The sequence below is a fragment of the Sorghum bicolor genome, chromosome 4 (assembly GCF_000003195.3).
Source record: "Sorghum bicolor cultivar BTx623 chromosome 4, Sorghum_bicolor_NCBIv3, whole genome shotgun sequence".
Classification (NCBI taxonomy): Eukaryota; Viridiplantae; Streptophyta; class Magnoliopsida; order Poales; family Poaceae; genus Sorghum; species Sorghum bicolor.
In genome coordinates this window covers 5020567-5039398 of record NC_012873.2, presented here as the reverse complement: position 1 = coordinate 5039398, position 18832 = coordinate 5020567, and the positions used below count along the sequence as shown (strand labels likewise).

The 18832-nt window shown below is 43.3% G+C and overlaps 3 protein-coding genes across 3 annotated transcripts; 2 read left to right on the top strand and 1 right to left on the bottom strand.

The window, feature by feature from the left end:
- LOC8077205 (probable small nuclear ribonucleoprotein F) lies at positions 4354-6944 on the top strand. The gene is made up of 5 exons (XM_002453347.2): positions 4354-4515; positions 5936-6023; positions 6136-6173; positions 6310-6374; positions 6677-6944. Exons 1-5 carry the CDS (start codon positions 4510-4512, stop codon positions 6738-6740), a joined length of 261 nt encoding a protein of 86 aa, XP_002453392.1. The 5' UTR covers positions 4354-4509; the 3' UTR covers positions 6741-6944.
- On the bottom strand, positions 7064-8208 carry LOC8076141 (fasciclin-like arabinogalactan protein 3). The gene has a single exon (XM_002451601.2). It carries the CDS (start codon positions 8131-8133, stop codon positions 7180-7182), a length of 954 nt encoding a protein of 317 aa, XP_002451646.1. The 5' UTR covers positions 8134-8208; the 3' UTR covers positions 7064-7179.
- LOC8077204 lies at positions 9443-14022 on the top strand. Its single transcript, XM_021459417.1, has 10 exons — positions 9443-9809; positions 10528-10577; positions 10732-10844; positions 11419-11686; positions 12332-12434; positions 12532-12782; positions 12877-12970; positions 13091-13157; positions 13437-13679; positions 13784-14022. Exons 1-10 carry the CDS (start codon positions 9443-9445, stop codon positions 13821-13823), a joined length of 1596 nt encoding a protein of 531 aa, XP_021315092.1. The 3' UTR covers positions 13824-14022.

Here is an 18832-nt window from a genome sequence, read left to right as displayed (position 1 = left end):
TGCGTGCGTCGCTGCGTGTCCAAAGTCCAAACCCGGGCGACGCACACGGCACGGTCACGGTGGGTTGTTGGGTGGGCCCGCGCGGCCCCGGCTGCACGCACCAGCACTCAACTACTATAGTCCGTATACATATCTTTGGTACAAGTTCACGTACAGTATATATATCGGCGGCCACGTACGTAACGGCGGCGCATGCTAGCTGGGGCAAAATACTCCCAAGCCTGGACGGACGACGAATTTGAAGCACGCGCAGGCGCAGCAGGGTCGAGCCCGTTCGCTTGTCTTATCGATCATATTTTTTCTGACAGCCAGCAGTGTTTTTTTCTTATAAGCTATGATTTTTCGGACCTATGAATAGACTATGATATGATCGATGATCATGCGTCTACATGTGTGTTCGGTCGGACGATTGAAATCGAGTGATCTCGTGTTTGATGCTGCCAGATAGTGTACTTGTAAACCATACTCTATTACTCTAATAACTAAGGATAGGGACGGTGCTCCAAACAAATACTCACGGTTCTTCTCTAGTGTAACTAAATGAACTAAAAGAAAAAAAATTATATATTTAATTCATTTAGTTATAATAGAGAAGAACCGCAGATATTCATTTAGAGGTCTATCCCCTCCTTTCTACTAACCTTGTAGTATAAGACGCCTGAGTGATCGTTCAATGCTGCCAGATAGAGTATTGTGGAGTATAGTACTAGCTAATAAGCCGCCTGAAAACCTCACCAAGGCCAGGCCAAGCGACCGAGCTAGCTAGCTAGCAGGGGCTGTCGTCGACTCCACCGGGAACACGGTTACATTTTGCAGCTGCTACTGCTAGCCTGGAAGTGAAAGGGACGATGCCTAATCCTTCTGATGCCTCCGTCGCATCACCTAACACGTTGGAGCATCATCAACGGGTTAATTATGGGCTAAACACTTGACCATTTCAAACGGTTTTTTATATATAATAAATCGGCATGCTAGTGTGCACTGTACGTACCCCTGACCGCCCGGCCGGCCGTACTCGTGCGCTTCCACTGACCGAGTTTTAAAACTGTTGGATCGACCCGACAGACAAAAAGTCCGGACCTATGATATGATGATCCGGCACGCCAATCATACATGTACATGCTCCTTTTTATAAAGAAAAACATTTACCAACACTGTGAGTGTGTTTGTACGAGCATGACTGACCGTGTCATGTTATATATGCATCACATGTTTGATTCCTAAATAAGCCGATCGAGCCTAGCTTCCCTCATCATCATCCTCTTGTAATAGAAAAATAATAATGCTCTGAACCTTGACCGTGGCAGATACACAACGACTGAGTTCATTCTGCAACACACTGTACGCTTCAACGTACGGCCGAGTGCTATATTTGTGTAGTATATGTCAAAAGTATATGTCAAAAAATATATATCTCGTGCTGGCGAGTGATGAACTGATGACAGCGTTAGTTAGAAACAAGAAGACTGCAGTTCTCCGGCCTCCATACTAAAATAACACTCTCCCTCTATTCCAAACAACAACCATCAGTCCAAACCTTCAAAACATATATAGGCCTTGTTTAGTTCCCAAAAAATTTTGTAAAATTTTTCAGATTCCCCGTCACATCAAATCTTTAGACACATGCATGGAGTATTAAATGTAGATGGAAATAAAAACTAATTGCACAGTTTGGTCGGAATTGACGAGACGAATCTTTTGAGCCTAGTTAGTTCATAATTGAACAATATTTGTCAAATATAAACAAAAGTGCTACTATTTCTATTTTGCAAAAAATTTTGTAGCTAATCAAGGCCTAGACGCTTGGAATCCATACAAGTTTTGCCGGTCCGGGATTAATTAATTCAAACCAAAGAGGCCGTTCACATCCCTGCAACTGTTTGAAACCATCGCCAAATGCGGACATGCCTAGTCAGTTGTCATGTTCCATTCGCTTGTATATAGCCATATTTTTTCTGCAAATCAGTAGTGTTTTTTTTATCACGATAAATCAGCAAATAATTTTTTTAGTTATGGTTTTTTCAGACTAGTGAACAGTGTTATCGAAGATATCACAAGCCCGATAAACCTGTATTATCCAGGACTTTTGTATGGTGCCGATAGCTTCGAATTTTCCCAAAGACTAGCATATGTCCACCTGTTATTTCTTGAGGAAACATCACGGAGGCCTGAAAGCTACGGTGGTTACCATAAATCTCCAGCGTGGTATGCTGCGGTAGCGTCGTGTTGTGTTTGGACCGCATAGCACAGAATAGGGAGTACTTTGTTTCTGCAGGCCAACCATCCTTGACACTGAGGCCTTGTTTACTTTTTTTTTAGATTTTGACACTGTAGTAATTTTATTTATTTATTATAATTATTGTCTAATTATAGACTAACTAGACTTAAAATATTTGTCCCATAAATTATAGTCAAACTGTACAGTTAGTTATTTTTATCTATATTTAGTACTCCATACATATGCTGTAAGATTTAATGTGATGTAGAATCTTGAAAAGTTTTTGAATTTTAATGTAACTAAACAAGGTCTGAATATATAGCACCTTCTCTTCTCTTGGGGGCGTGATGTGTGCAAAATATACAACAGCTGAGCAGCTTGTATCGAACGAAAGTGATTGAAAATGTGTCTGTGATGGTCGATTGATCGTGATTGCATTCATCCGGTCATCCCTTGCCAACAACATAATTATTGGTGAATGAAACAAAAAACATGTAATTGTCATAGGAATATAGAGTGTGTTTGGTTCCTTGCTTCCATAACACAACTTGGGTCTGTTTGGTTTCTTGTTTGGCCTGGTAGCCAGGCTTCCGTAAGCCCATTTCATGTGAATTTGTTGGCTTCCTGAAAACGTCTGAATCGGGCGTTCTCGCGGAGCCAGGCTTAGCCAGCTCTTGCTACCGCATCCACTCACCTCCTCTCCCGTCACCCCTTCACGCAACCAACCACATCTCCCACGGCCGGCCATAGCTCCCACGGCCAGCGCGTGCTCCCTCTCCCTTCCGGATCCGTTGCTCCTCCTCCTCTTCGCGGTCGCCTCCAAGCTCCTCCAAGCAGGGAGGATCTGAGCACTCCTCCAAGCTCCTCCTCCTCTTCGTGGTCGCCTCCACCGCTGCCGCCTTCCTGCTGCGCGCCGCGCCGCCGGACGCCGCCGCGTTGCTCTGCCTCGACCGCTTCGCCCGCTCAGGCTCGGCAGCCCCGCCAAGCTCGTCCCCGCCCACTGGCGACAGCGAAGGAGGAGAGGAAGGAGCGGGAGGCGGCAGACACTCGACCTCGGGAGCCTACTGCTTGTCCTCGGTCAGCAGCGGGGAAGGAGGAGGGACGACGAGAGCGGGAGGCGGTGGCGGGGAGCCGAGGCGAAGGAGGGAGAGGAGCAGGAGCAAGGAGGAGAGCGAGGTCGGAGAGAGCACGAGCAGCAGTAGCCGCCGGGGGAGGTAGAGCACGGCGACGAGGGAAGCGACGACCACCGCAGCGAGGAGCGGGTGGTGGTGGTGGGGCTGGTCGCCGAGTGCGGCAGGGGACTCTTGCGTGTGCGGCGCCAGTGGGGTGGGGGAAGGAGCTCTTGCGTGCCGAGGTGCTCGTTCACCATGCCCACAACATGTTCGACTAAAGTTCCAAAAGGGGGTAAAAAATTACCAAGTGAAGGAAGAGATGAGTCTATTCAAACTAAAACAGACAATCAAACACACCGATTCTTAGCCAAGCTAGCTAGTACAGCCAACCAAATATGTGCTACTTGCATTAGTTAAAGCTGGACAGAGCTAGCCTGTCTTAGTATTGCTAGTCAAGCTTGTCTAAGAAATGAACCAAACACACCCATAGAACTCTCAATCGTCCCATAATGAATTCTAGAGCATCTCCAAAAGTCTGTCATAAACTCTCTCACTCTAAATTAAATCCTTGTGTGCAACTAGCGAGAAACCAAAAATAGGTGATGGCAACATTTGAAGATCTAATTAAAGAAGTTGTTGGAGGACTTTTCACTAGAATATATATTTTTATCAATATGAAAGAATATAAAGAGATCTCTTGGAGTTGCTCTTGCTTTCATATTTATTATGAGGAACCTGATTACATGTTTTATCAGAGAAGGAAACAATAATAATGGTTTTTTTAAATAATTTATAAATGCCTTTTGCAAAAAAATCTAAATTAAAAACTCAAGAAATATACTCCACTCGTCAATTGGGAGTTGGGACAGTGTTTCATTCATGAAATTATTTTTTAGAATTTTTTTTTAAAAAAATCAAGAACAATACGTCGATAAGGCTCATCAAGTTGCTAAACGGGCCGAGGCCCAAAAAGCCCAGCCCAACCACTTTTCTGGTGGCGGTTCGTCCCTGATTTCCTGGAGTCCGGTCCCCCTAGATCCTGCTTGGGCTTTCCCAAACCCTAATCCTGATCGGCGCCAGCGACTCCCTCTGCTCGAGCCGCAGCAAACGAGCGACGACAACCGCTGCTCTGCTCGAACCGTGCCGACTAGCGGCGACAACCGCCTGCTGTGCTCTCCGATGGCGGTAAGCTTTTCTTACTTGCACCAGATCTCTCGAAGTCCCTTTCTAGGAGATTTACGAACCGGATCTGTTCGCTGTTCTTGTTAGTCATCGTGTGATTTTGCGTCCTCGGCTGTTCTTTGTCGCGCTTCTTATCAACCGTCTGAAATCGACTTCGGTTTCAAGCAACGGCAAGTCGATGGTGCACCCAAGCTCACCACTGCCGGTCCTAGAAGAATCGTTGGTTGATAGGTAGGCCGACCGGCGGAAGTGGCAGGGGGCATGTGGCGGCGACGGCACTGGCACCGGCGAAGCCGCAGGGACACGAGCAAGCGGCGGCAGGCTTAGGAGCGCGACTAACTGCCCCGTCGTGAGGTCGTCACACCTAGGTTGAATTCCAGCAAGATTTAGATAGATACTAGCTAGGTGATGATTTTGGGATATTTGAAGGAATCAGCTGTGCAATTGGGAAGAGGGTAAATTGCGGAAGAATAATTTTGAAGGCGCATAGTGTATAAGTATGTTCAGAGGTTACAGGGGGAACATCTTGTAATGAATCCATTTTTGGAATTTATGGACAATACAATGTTCCTTCCCTTAATTAATATTAGGGCGTGATTGAACTGAGTTTTTTTTTTTTTTTTGGGGGGGGGGGGGGGTGACTACCATTTTTTATATCAGTGTAGCCAAAAACCCGATTTTCAAACATAACTGGCCTTTCTATAGCTTCTTATGGATGTCACTGCTTCTGATCTCAGTCATCATTACCTATCAGAAGTTCAGGCTAGTGGTTTCACCTTTACCAGTACCGCTTAAGTATCATATAATAGCTGCAATTGTTTATGCTAGCTTAATCCAAAGGTGCATCAATATTTGCCTCCATGTGCAGCTGATTACTTTTTGTACTCCAGTTGCAAAATTGCTTGTGATCTCAACATCATGTCAAAAGCACCAAAGTTGTAATGAGCTAAGCAGGGTGTAAGCTGTTAAGCTTGAGTCCCAGTCTTGTTCATATGTTGAATTGCTAAAGTTGCAGGAGAAGTTTAACTAACCATAATATACTTGACTAGGTAAATGGATGACAATATACCAGTGTCTCACTGTCTCCTTCCTACGCGACTTAGATCGAGATTGAAAATGTCGACCTGTTTATACATCTTTGCCATATGTGATGTATTATTGGTCTATTTTGAGTTAAATATTGAGCCCCTGGGTGCAATGCATGCATATTTTTGTGATATTCTTTACGCACTATATTGTTGTAAATGACTTCCTTTCCAATTGATTGCTGAAAGCTATCATGTAGTTGGCCAATTGACTTCAGTAATAATGAACTATGGGAATCCAAATAATGAAATGATTCTTGTTATTTTTGTTTGCTAGCTATAATAAAAGGAAGACGTTATGATACACATACTCACTAATCAACTGTCGTTTTGTGCAGACTGTGCCAGTTAACCCAAAACCTTTCCTGAACAACCTGACAGGGAAGTTTGTAATTGTCAAACTCAAGTGGGGTATGGAGTACAAAGGTAATTTATCTCCTTTTTCTATTCAGTTTAAACTGGAACATTTTATTTTCCAGATACTGCCCCTGCTCTTAATCAAACTGAAAAACTTTTATTATTATACATACATTCCCAGGTTATCTTGCTTCGGTGGACTCCTATATGAACCTCCAGGTACTAATGTGGCAGTTTGTCTGTACTATTAGAATGATTGTCTATTGAATACTTTTTAGACGAATAGCTAAATCATCAATTGGGTATAAATGACATACAAAATTCATTGCTGCCTCCCTTTAACTACTGTATGCAGCTTGCCAACACTGAGGAGTACATTGATGGGCAATTCTCTGGAAACCTGGGAGAGATTCTGATCAGGTAATGTTTCTTGTTCCTTCTATCTAGCTTATGTCAAGTAGTGTTATTTTGTAATAAATTTAGATATAAAACTGGGAAAAGCTTGCATACATCCTGTCATTCTGCTGCCCTTCTAACTACTAATACTTAGAAAGTACTATGGTATCCTTCAAAGTTACATGTGAAGGAAGGGCTTCTTCAAAACTTAATTTGGTGTGAACTGATCTTCGTTCAATAGTATTTGATCAAACTAAGCCCTATTGGATTGCATAATCATTTGGCCCTTGTATGATTTGATTTTATGTTTCTACATCTACATACAGGTGCAACAACGTTTTGTATCTCCGAGGCGTTCCAGAGGATGCAGAGATACAGGATGCAGAATGAGAAATCCGTGTTAGATTGATAAATGTAATATGATTCTGACATGTATGGTTGAATATGCCGTTGACAACTAGACCTAGCAGATACTAGCTATGATCTTTTGGGTGATGAAACGTGATGACAATAGGGCCCAGGTGCTGTTCAAACTGCTTTCAGTTAGACCATGCTGCCATTCTGCTGAATGTGATGAGTATCAGCTTTCTTGAACAACTCTTGCCTGATTGCCTCATTGCCTACTACCACGGATTATCGGATGCGAACTTGCACGATGCCTTAGACGTTATATCAGGGCAAAACAATTGGCTCCGTTGGTTACTGAGATCATAGAAATGAAATTGCATTGTTGCAGATTATAGGCACGATAAAAAGATGAAATGGATCTAGCTAGTTGATCCAAACATACATACCCGAACGCCTACCTGTTGCAAGCTACAGTACCTACTTACAAATGCAAATTCAGGCATGTCATGATACCGAGCGCCACAGCTACTCCAGTCCACCAGGTCGCCGCACTTCGTCCTGCTCCGGCGGCCGATGGAACCTTCGATGCCATGCCGCCGTGCGTAGGTATCGGAATGACACCTGTCCCTGGCGCCGCCGGTGGACCATTTGTGAGGCTTGGTGTAGGCATCGGCCTGATCGGGGACGGAACCAGCGGGCCGGAACCAATGAAGGGTTCATGGTGGGGTCCAGGCGCAGCCGCCGGCGCACGGCCTGGTGGCGCTGCCATGTGCCTCGCCATTGGTGGTGGAAATGGCTTCGGCGCGCCTCTGACGCCCGGTGGGCTCGCCCTTGGTGGCGGAAACGGCTTGGGGACTCTGACGCCCGGTGGGACGACGAAGCCGCTGACCTGCAGCACGGCGAGGCTGTACGGCTCCGCGGCGACCACCCTATCGACGGTGGCGTTCCGCTGGCCCGCTGGCGCGGCGGAGGAGATGGTGGCACGGCCGTCGGGCCCGGAGAAGACGCGGAGGAAGCCGGTGCCCCGCGGAACGGCGCGCATGGCCTGCAGCAGCGTGGTGACCACGGAGCCCTGGCCAATGCGGCCGCGCTTGAGCGCGCCCAGCGTGGGCTCGTCGATGTAGTCGAGCACGACGTGGAGCGCGAGGAGGTCCGCCAGGAACGAGCGCGGGATCTTGGGGAGGCCGCCGAACGCCACGGCGACGGCGGTGTTGTTGGGCGCGAGCACGGTGACCTTGTCGCGGCTCTTGATGGCGGCCGCGACGCTGGTCTCGTTGAGCATGGCGCTGAAGCTGCTGAACTCCGGGAAGCCCGCGAGGATCTTGGTGATGTCGATGGTGTCCGCGCCCTCCCCGTAGCCGGCGCCGAGGCTGGGTATCGGCACGGGGAGGAGGACGGCGAGCAGGACGAGGAGGAGGTGGAGGAAGGGCGCCATGCATGCGGCAGCTAGATAGCGCGGGGAGTGGCAGCAGAGCACGCGGATGCGAACGACGTGGTGAGGTGAGGTGAGGGGGGCCTAAGGCTGGTGAGCGAGAGCTCGGCATATATAGCCGTGGATGGGAAGCGAAGCTTGTTGAGGTGGCGGGAAGGGAGTGAGAAGAGGCGTTTGGATGTCTGACCAGTGACCAGTTCATGCGGCGGACACGGGACACGGATCAGATGAGGGCCTGGAGACTGTAATCTGTGGCTGATGTCTTTGTGAGTGGGCTGTGGCATGACTGCATTAGAATGCACTTCCATTTGCTGAATCTTGAGACACGTTCGCGCATAGTAACCTTTGTTTGTGCATGCAATATCTCTCCTTGTTGACCCCTCTTTATTTGCAGGGACGGGGCACCCCGAATCCACTAGGAATATCCAGGATGATCCTGTAATCTCATCCAAACACTAGTTAGATTTGGAACCATCCCATTTCATCTCCTATCGTCCCTACAACCAAATCCGGAATTTTTTTCATACGAACCGAGATGTTTCTGTGAAATTGCTGTAGAATCTATATGTTCTTGACCAGACTGATAGTTACGTCTTATTCGTTTGACTGATAAGTTATGGTAGAAAATACTATTGACTGATTTATGGTCATGTCCGATGCTACAATGTGGCTAGTAATCTTAGGGAGTGTTTTGTTGATGGTGTTAATGTTTAATAGGTATTGTAGTATTTTCGTTTTATTTGACAATTATTATCTATCATAGGTCAACTAGGCATAAAAGATTCGTCTCGCAAATTACTCTCTAACTGTGTTTTTAGTTTTGTAAATAGTCTATGTTTAGTACTCCATGCATATGTCTAAATATTCGATATGATAGGAGTTAAAGTTTAACTCCCCAAACCAAATAGGGCCTTAGATTCTACATGTGTCGTGGGAGTCCAAGAACTAGTAGAGAACGTAAATGGTAGAAACCACAACCTTCATAAAAATCCGTGTAAACCATAACAAAAAGGTTGTCTAAATTTACCAAAAAATCACATATGTAGATGATATGTTGATACACAACCTTATAAAATATCTTGTCCAAAATCAAATTAATTAGTGAGATATAAAAATAATAAAAATTTTAAACCTAATTAGTCTACGATTAGATACTAATTATTAAATAAAATGAAAATATTATCATAGTTAAATTTAAAAGCCTTTCGAAACTAAACAAGGCTTATGTATGTACTTAAACATTTGATGTTATTAAACGAGAAGTTTTAGGTTAGAGATGTGTTGGCTCCTAGAAGGCGTAACCTATACACAGATGACATGTGGGACCCATAGCTATGGCCTATGGAGAGTACGCTTTTCAGACTTAAGCCACGTGCAACCGCGTCGGGTGATCCTCCCGGTCGCTCGTCTGGACTCTGGAGAATTCAAAATTTCCCCACTTCGGCACTGCAACCGCAAGCACTCCCACTCGTCTCCGCGCCTCCATTCACCAATGAAAGCCTCCACCGCCGCGGGCGATCCCTCGCCGCCGCCGCCTCGCCGGTGGCTCTCTGGCCTCGTCTCCGGCGCCGGCCGCCTCCTCGCCGCCGTCCTCGACCCGGAATCCTCCGCCTCCGACACCATGTCCTCCTCCCCGGATTCGTCGCAATCGCCACCGCGCCGCGATCAGGCCACTGCCGGTACTCTCTCTCTCTCTCTCTCTCTCTCTCTCTCTCTCTCTCTCTCTCTCTCTCTCTCTCTCTCTGGTTCGAAATTCCAAACACGACGCGAATGCTCTGCGTAATTTCCATGCCGATTTTCAGTGAGGCGCCCGCGTCCGCAGTGCGATCGTATATTTCTGTGTACGCGCGCGGCGCGCATGCCATCAATCCATTATGGATTCCTGTAACAGAGCATAGTTTGGGGGAAATAGGTGCTTCATTTGATCAGATCAGCTCGTGATTGTGTAGTGAGCCCATGAAGTGTATTTAACGTACTAATAGAGAGGGTTCGGATTCGGATGGCTGAGGCGTTCGGTACAAAAATCTCGAATGGAAAATCGGGACTGCTAGGTTCTCTGTATGGAGAGTTTGCTAATGATAAGGGCATTTGCTTGATGTTAACTATGTGTTAGGTGGTTGTCCTTCATTTTCGAAAACATTAACATCAAGTGTGTGGCTGGATTGTTTGATTTCCATCATCTAAAAGAAGAAAAATGGGTATGATGGTAATCCTAAATCCATTTGATCATTCTATACTACAGGTGACCATATAGATGCTCGCGTTGCTGTTAGGAATACCCCTGCCACCATGACATTTCGATTCAATGCTGTTCTTCTTATTGATGAGCTTTGCAAAAGTTGTTTTCTCAATGGCTTAACAATTTTTCTGATTTGTATTTTGTTTCTTATCAAACAGATCATGGTATTGGGAAGTGCTTTCCTTCTGACAGTCATCAGCTAAATTTGGTGCGCCCATTCTCTGCATCTGCAAACTTATTAAGAAATAAAATTTCTTACATTCTGTTAGTTTTTAAATCAAGTATTTCTCTTTGAGCATTGGAAATTAATCTGGTTACTTTGAGATCTGTATCATCAAGCTACTGCTTTCCTGTGGTTCTAGACTGGCAAGGAGATTGTTTTGAAAGATTCTGGTGAAGGGTCACTTGCAGTTGTCTCAGAGATGGATCCAAAGGATGCTGTAAAGCAGTTGCTTATGCAGGAAACTTACTCATGGTATTATGCCTCATACATCTCAATTCCTTTTTATTAATCATTTAATCTTATGATATGATGATATGCATCCTTTTCTTTTCATTTGATGTTTCAATTTGTATGCTCAAACATTCGAGTTCCATTTTCATTGAGTTTACTACTCCTAGTCAGTTTCCATACAGTCTGCATTTCATTACTGACATTCAATTTCTATACAGTCTGCCTTTCATAACTGTTTTTTCTGGAAGTGAAGAATTGACAAGTATGCGGCTGAAAAATTCAATACTGTTATTTTACTGTGATCTCCTTAGGTCTTGAAGAAACATAAGCATAGATCATTGACTCAAAGATCTGAAACATGCCCTTGTACTAACCAAACATGAGGCCTTGTAGTGTTCATTAAAGAAACATGCTGAATGTGACACCAAAATTTGATAATGTTCTCCAGCTGTTATCTCCTAGTATCTCTCTTTCAGAAAGAAAAGCTAATTAACACAAAAATCTGAAACTTGTCCTTCTACTGGTTATTTATAGAGCAAATTTCTAAATAAACTGGACTAGAAGTTTGACTTCTGCACTATATTTTTAATGCTAGGTCGGAGTGTGATGCATTAATAAAGATAATTCAAGAGCGCATTGTGGACTCAGACGATGAACCTGCTGTTGTTCTTCCCATTGCTTGGCAGGCGAACACACAGCAACATCCTGTTGCATACTCTTCAAGTCTGAACACCTCTGTCCCTGCAGTTTCGAATCCTGCTTATTGTCCAGTGTTTGACAACGTTGTTGAGAAGGAATCGATGAAGAAAAGCTCAGCTGTTGCTGAAGGTCCTCGCACCAATAGTCATGACCGGATTCAGCGTGTGAGTCTTCTTATCTTGAGGAATAATTCACCCTGTGATTTTGAGGCGAGCATACCCTTAGGATTTCAGTAACTACGTGTTTCCATGATACTTGTAATGTGCCTTGTCAATACATATTAGTACACTGTATTTCTCTAACAAACTTAATGCTGCAAGAGAGAGATGCAAAATATGCCATATTGTTTTTTCTGGAGTGTTACTAGTTGGTTGCTTTCGCAGTACTATAATCATGTTTAGTGTAAAAATTTGACAATAGCTGCAGTTTTTACAATTTCGAGGACCTTTTAGCCATCTCCTTTTTTTGTGACAATATAGTGATCTATAATTGACAATTGGCAGGTGGAGTAAATTGTTTCATATATTGTTGTTGTCATGTCTAAACATTTTAGATTGAGACAACTAGTAGACACCTCTGGATCATGTGATCTTGTTTGATTATTTTCTTCCATGTGTTCCTGGAATTAGGCAAACAGTTCCGTGCAGTTGAAGGACCTTCTAGTGACCAATTGTTTACTTTTTTGTTGATGTCATAGGTTAAACATTTTAGGTAGATTACACACTGCTGGATCTCATTTTATTTTGATTTAATTCCTATTATTTCAACTCTGGAATTATGCAAACGTGATGTCATAATCATTACTGTAGGCTGTGAAACGAAGTTATTCTAACACAGGGAACAATACTTTCGAAGAGTCTCGAAGAATCAGGCCAAAGCGAAACAAATCAAATTCTCTTAGGAGTCATGGAGGTATCAATGTTCAAGGATTTACCAATTAAGTGACATTGGAGATGCTCTTCTTTGACAAGTTTCAAATTGGCTTCTCTAATTCTTGTGATTATTGCAGTTCCATCCAAAGATGCTACTGCTAATGCTACCAATGCACCGATTGGACTTCCAGAAGATGTCAGGGCGCTATTTAAAGATATTCCCCTTCTTGGGACTAATAACCTGACATTTTCTGACTTGGCTTCAATGGGTATGTTGGATGATGAACCCTCTGCTGTAGCTGCTGGTGCTCAACACTTCACTTCAACCTCTTGTCAAGCTGACTGGGATAAATGTGGTTCTGGCATGTCATATCCATATTCTAGTCGGGTACTGGAGCTACACAACACAACCAATTAGCTATGCATCTCTTTCTGAGATCAAATATGGTGAATGATGAATCTAATACCATCATTTGTTTCAGAATCAGCTGGAGATATCTCGTGTCAAGGCAGAACATTTGGGTGAACCTGTCCCTCTTGAGACTGATATGACGCATCTGGTGCAAAAGAATGACAGTATGTTTCCATAACGCAACTACAAAATTTTTCTCTAGTTATTATGTGAGGAACTGAGGATGAGCCTCGAGGTGCTGCCACCAACCTTTCTTTCATCTTATATTGTTCGTATCTGCACAGTGCGCAATGGCTCTTGTTCTGTCTCAAACAAAGCTGTGCTTCAAGGTGACATTGAGGCTGCACCGAGGTACTTCTATTACAGTTTTTGTACTTTCAAATGGCTCTCCTTTTTTCGCTTATTTCTTGTGTTCTTTTTACCTGATATTGTTCTTACTCGATATAGGTAGTTTCTTTAACATTAAAGTATTATCTAATAAATTCTGAAATGCATGGGCCTATGGAGAATAATCACATTCGTGTTTTCCCCCAAATGAAGTGTGAACGGTAGTCAATAGCAAACGATCAGTACATAATGTTTCAGAGCAAAACACACCTTGTGCTAGTAATCTAATGCCATCCGTTTCAGCTCATCAATGGGCTTGCAGACAGAAAAGAGCTCCAGAAATTGCAGCAGGGGATTCAACTTGCAGAACAGCATTCCAACGAAGGCAAGGTCACCTGCTAGAAGAACTCGTCCCCCAAAGAACGGTAAGACCGTGAGATCATGGAATGGGCCGCCACAGCAAAGGAACCCAGCGGCGAGACAGGAATCGGACACGGGCCGCGTTCAGGCGAAGAGGCCAGTTGGAAGGCCGAGGAAAGCGTGGAGGTGAGGTGATTCCAAAATCCCTATGCACATTCTCTGTTTACTCGGGGTTTGATGTATAAAAGAACAGTAATGAACCGTGGCATGCATTCTCATCACTTGTGAAGGTTTCGAAAGGTGAACGATACACGTAGACTACAATTGTAAAGGGAACTCGAGATTACATCTAACATCAGGTAATTGTTGATGTAGTAATTATTTAGGTCCATAAAAGAAAACCGAAATGTTCCGTGTAGTAGGTAGCACGGTTGGAAAGTTGGAACTTGCAGTGAGTGTGCTGTTTTGGGGTTGCATGGGTTGGTTACCCACCCATTGGTGCAATGTTGGAAGGTGGTTCATCCGGTTACTGTTTGCTCGTCAACTTCACATTCGATTCTCAGGCAGCATTGATACAAATCGTACCACTACACCAGTCTACTGTCTACCACCACTAGAGTAGTAGATTCAGATGCGATCGCGAGGTGGCCGGCCCGCGGGCCGGAGGGTTCCAGATGGCAGCTGCGAACTGCGACGCAGGTCCCCATGTGCCGAGCCGGGGCAACGCCCTCTACCTGCAAACCAGGCCGATTTGATTTGACGGATCACTGAGAGCCTCTCGCGTCGCGTGGTCACAAGTCCTTCCGTCATTGGCTGGTGCAGCCCAGAATAAGGCTCTGTTTACATTACTGATAAAAAATTTTTGGGTGTCACATCGGATATGTCGTAAGGATGTCGGAAGGGATTTTTAGAAACGAATAAAAAAACAAATTACATAGCTCGTCAGAAAACTGCAAGACAAATCTATTAAACATAATTAATCTGTCATTAGCACATGTGGGTTATTGTAGCACTTAAGGCTAATCATATAGTAACTAGGCTTAAAAGATTCGTCTCGCGATTTTCAACCAAACTGTGTAATTAGTTTATTTTTTATGTACATTTAATGTTCCATGCATGTGTCTAAAGATTCGATGGGATGGATGAAAAAAATTTGGGAGGCAAAAACAGGGCCTAGGCCTTGTTTACTTCCCAGAAAATTTTGCAAAATTTTTCACATTCTCCGTCACATCGAATCTTTAGACGCATACATAGAGTATTAAATATAGACGAAAATAAAAACTAATTGCACAGTTTGGTTGAAATTGACGAGATGAATCTTTTGAGCCTAGTTAGTCTATGATTGAACAATATTTGTCAAATACAAACGAAAGTGCTACAGTGTCCATTTCCTAAAATTTTTTGGAACTAAACAAGGCCCTAATCCTACGGGTTTATATTTTTCAGATTACACAAATACACACGGATGCTCAACCACACGTACACTCATTCTATGAACAAATGTAGGCCTGTAGCTCGATGAGAAACTGGCTGACACATATTACGTCGTAAACTAGAGCGATTTTTTGTGTTTTTGCGACCCATGCCACGACTCACGAGACACCATCGTCAAAAGGTCTTTGTTTATGCTTTAGGGTTAACACAACCCTAATTTTAACGTGCATTTTGTAATTTTAGTCTTCACGTACGCATGGCACGAAAATTGAGTACTAACTACCTTTGTTATGAAATATCCTTGGTCTTTTATTTGTCCTACAAATGAAATCATTCTAATAAGTTTGATCAAATTTATAAAAAATCGTTAACATTTATATCACTAAAAAAGATAAACTATATATTTAAAAATGGTTTGACTTAGGGTAACATTTTTAGAGAATCTGTTGCATGAGGCGAATTTGGAGACTTAATTTTTGGAGTTTTCTAGCTACTTCAAATTTTACACCATCTTTTGGAGATGCTCTAAGCGGAGTAGCTTGGAGCAAATCATATGTATGCATATGAATAAGGACGCGTGTGTGTGGCATAATCAATCATATATGTATGGATACGAATAAGGACGTAGTTGTTCTTTGGATTCAAAGTTAGATACGAATGACGTTAGATGTGTTGGATACTGATACCTATCCTATGCACATATTAGATACTCCTATCTAATTTGAGTATTCGAAAACGTCTACAAAATAGAGTGTTTGGTTTGAGAAATCACTCTACCGATGAGTTTTAGGGTGTCACATCAGGTGTCATATAAGGGTGTTGCATGGGATGTTCGAATATTGATAAAAAACAAATTACAGAATCCATCAATAATCTATGAGATGAGCCTAATTAATCCGTCATTAGCACATATGTTGCAGTAGCACTTTATTATAAAAAAATATATGCTAATTAGGCTTAAAAGGTTGGTCTCGCAAAGTAGTCATAATCTGTATAATTAATTATTTTTTAGTCTATATTTAATACATTATGTATGTGTCAAACAGTTGATGAGATATGATGTAAATTTTTTGGTGAGGAACTAAACAAGGGTCGACTTTATTTCTCGTCCTAGCATAATAATATAGTTAGTTTGTGAGAAATTAGAGGACGATTCATTCACAAACCCAAAAAAAAGTAAAGATGGGGGAAACGGTAGGTGGACTAATTTTGTATAATTAATTTCCGATGAATATTCAGATTCAAAAACAGTACTACAGATTATCCGGTTCCTTTCCAAGCAATGCAACCGATCCGGGCCATGTTTGTTGCACGTGGACTCAGGACTTGAAATCCGGCTGCCCAATGCCCATGATCTGCTCAACTGTTTGTCGGCCTCCTATCGCGCGCAACATGTGGGCCATCGCTTATTAAAATCTGGGCAGCAATTAACGGCCTTGCCCGGAGCAAAATGCATAGGATGATACTCCTCCTATGCATGGCCCATTGCTTGCTCGAGTCGCAATCGCTGGGTACCCCGGGGTACGGCATCAAGTGACGTTCAAAAATTAAACCCGCCTTCAAGAGCTCAGGTGATTAATTAATGGCGGTACACTGTGAACCGGCTACACCGGCGGTAAAAATGATGAAAATCAACTTCCACATGGATTAACCTTTTTTTTTCCTTTTGATGAAATAGCACGATACATGTTCGCGTACACATACGCATCTTTATAATCACACATACCTGCATCGTATTTATTGTCTTGATGAAATACGTGTTCGGGCCGGTGCTCAAAACGAAATAGATAAACAAACACGTTGAGCATTATATACCTTACCTACATATATAACACCTAGAATTGTATTCCATCCATACCAAATTATTAAACCTTTTAGTTTTTCTAAATGTTAGAGCATCTCCAAAAGTACCCAATATTTTCTCCCCCAAAACATGGAGTTTTATAACTCCTATAAAAAAAGTATTGGAAGAAATATATAAAGAAGGTCATCTCTAACATTAAGTTTCTAAGAGCATCTCCAAGAGTACTCGATCTATTTCCCTTCCTAATCCTTGTTTTTTAGCGAGATAAGAAAAAACACATATTTTTGTCCTTCCTCCTGGTTGGTGAAAAAAGTTTAGAACATCTTTGCCCAATGATTCATGAAGTCGTGAGAATGTCCTCCGTAAAATTGATCATATCTGACTACACTTTGGATGTTGTCGTTAGTGCTCGTCTTTGGGCTAGAATTGGAACCTCTTTTGATTTGCTCTCTGGTTGAGTTAGAATTGTTGGCAATGGAGAGCTATGGTGGTCTACTGATTTTTTTGTCCAACTCTTTCATTAATCATCGGGGGTTCTTGTAGATGGCAACAGTGCTAGAGCTTTTGCTAATGTATTTGTCATCAACGCGGGTGTTGGTTTGTTGATCGATGCGTAGCCGTTGTTGACAGAGTGGTAGACGTTGTTCCCGTCTTTAGATGCAACGAGAGAAAAACAAGTTTGAGGTGCAAAATCCACCGGTTGCTAGAGCTGTTGACATGGGGACAAAATCAGACACATGTGTCTATTGGTAGAAGCCGTTGTAGAAGTCTCCCATGGTAGTAAATCGGAACATGGATCCGGATACCAGTTGTCAGACGCCTGATGGGTAGCGTGGCTTCCCCTTGTTTAGAGGGAGTTGACAGGGTTTGGAGAGAAGGTAGACAGCCCTAGGGCTGGCTGTGCCTAGAAGGAGAGAGAGGGAATATCAGTAGCAAGAAGCTATAGCCAGCCTAGCTGAAGGTGGCTGACGTGGCCACAATGACGAGAACAGGCGCGTGGTGGAACGACAGGAGGCATGGTTGGCGGCGGTAGCGAGACACCACTACTGCTTGTGGTGCTAGGGTAGGGAGAGGAGAGGGGCGGCGTCGACTGGAGAAGAGAGGGAGACGGTAGAGGGGTTTTATCCCTGAAGTGTTCTTGCTTGATTGAAAAGATACACCTCCCTTTATATTTATAGGGAGGACTCAACTCGACTTGACATACTAGCAAACCTAGTTTCTAGAATCTTCCTAAACCTAAGTGCTAAAGTACCAACACTATGGTACCTGTGGGTATTGTCCACGCCAGGCCCGATTGGCCCAACTTGGGCCCCATACCTCCGTAATCCTTCATGGTTATATCGGCCTGTGACAATCTACGTTGAATCGAATCGACTCGATCATGCCTTAATTCAACCTAAGCAGTGAAATTTTCTCTTTAATCTTATACAATCCTTCATCAAACGCTGCTACAAAACATTTTTCTCCTGAAGTTTTTAACTTACGTAGTTTGTCTATGCTACAGTGCAACAGGGCCCTGTTTCTTTCTTTAATGCGCATGACTGGACTAATTTATTAGAAATGAACTGATTCTTCTCTCTTATTAGCCCAGAATTAGCTCACACTTCGTCCCTAATGGCTACCTATTTGACTAGCTATTCTAACATGAACTAGAAAAGAATAAGAGAGAGAGTAGTCACTAGCGATGAACAAATAACTAATTCATTTCACATAGTCTAACAATCTAAGAGAAAAATATGGAGCTCCAATAATACATAGAAAACTAAACATGTATAAAATAGATTTTGTTTTTGTCTCTCATCTCTATGTAAGCTGGCTATGTAGCTAGCACCACAACGTACGCCCTTAGGCTTTTTATTAACTGGTATAAAAATGTAAACTAATTATTTGCTCTTGATCCAAACACCCCCGCTCGATGCTATTCCGGTTACCTGGCCGATCCCATCGTACTTTCCCTTTTAATTTCTATTAATTGGTATCCATAATGAGCTCTTTTATTGCAATCTATTGCTACAGTAGTAAATGTGCAGGGGGTCCCAGCTTTTAAATACGCAGATGCACTGTAATTGAATACAGTGATTATTGCTGTGAAAAGATCTCG

Bases quoted from the DNA above. Each gene is read 5' to 3' on its own strand.
- LOC8077205 (XM_002453347.2), top strand. The intron at 6,024-6,135 runs GTAATTTATCTC...ATACATTCCCAG, and splicing joins GTGGGGTATGGAGTACAAAG to GTTATCTTGCTTCGGTGGAC. The intron at 6,375-6,676 runs GTAATGTTTCTT...ATCTACATACAG, and splicing joins CTGGGAGAGATTCTGATCAG to GTGCAACAACGTTTTGTATC.
- LOC8076141 (XM_002451601.2), bottom strand. From the start codon at position 8,133: ATGGCGCCCTTCCTCCACCTCCTCCTCGTCCTGCTCGCCGTCCTCCTC.
- LOC8077204 (XM_021459417.1), top strand. From the start codon at position 9,443: ATGACATGTGGGACCCATAGCTATGGCCTATGGAGAGTACGCTTTTCA. The intron at 10,578-10,731 runs GTGCGCCCATTC...CTGTGGTTCTAG, and splicing joins ACAGTCATCAGCTAAATTTG to ACTGGCAAGGAGATTGTTTT. The intron at 12,971-13,090 runs GTATGTTTCCAT...GTATCTGCACAG, and splicing joins TCTGGTGCAAAAGAATGACA to TGCGCAATGGCTCTTGTTCT.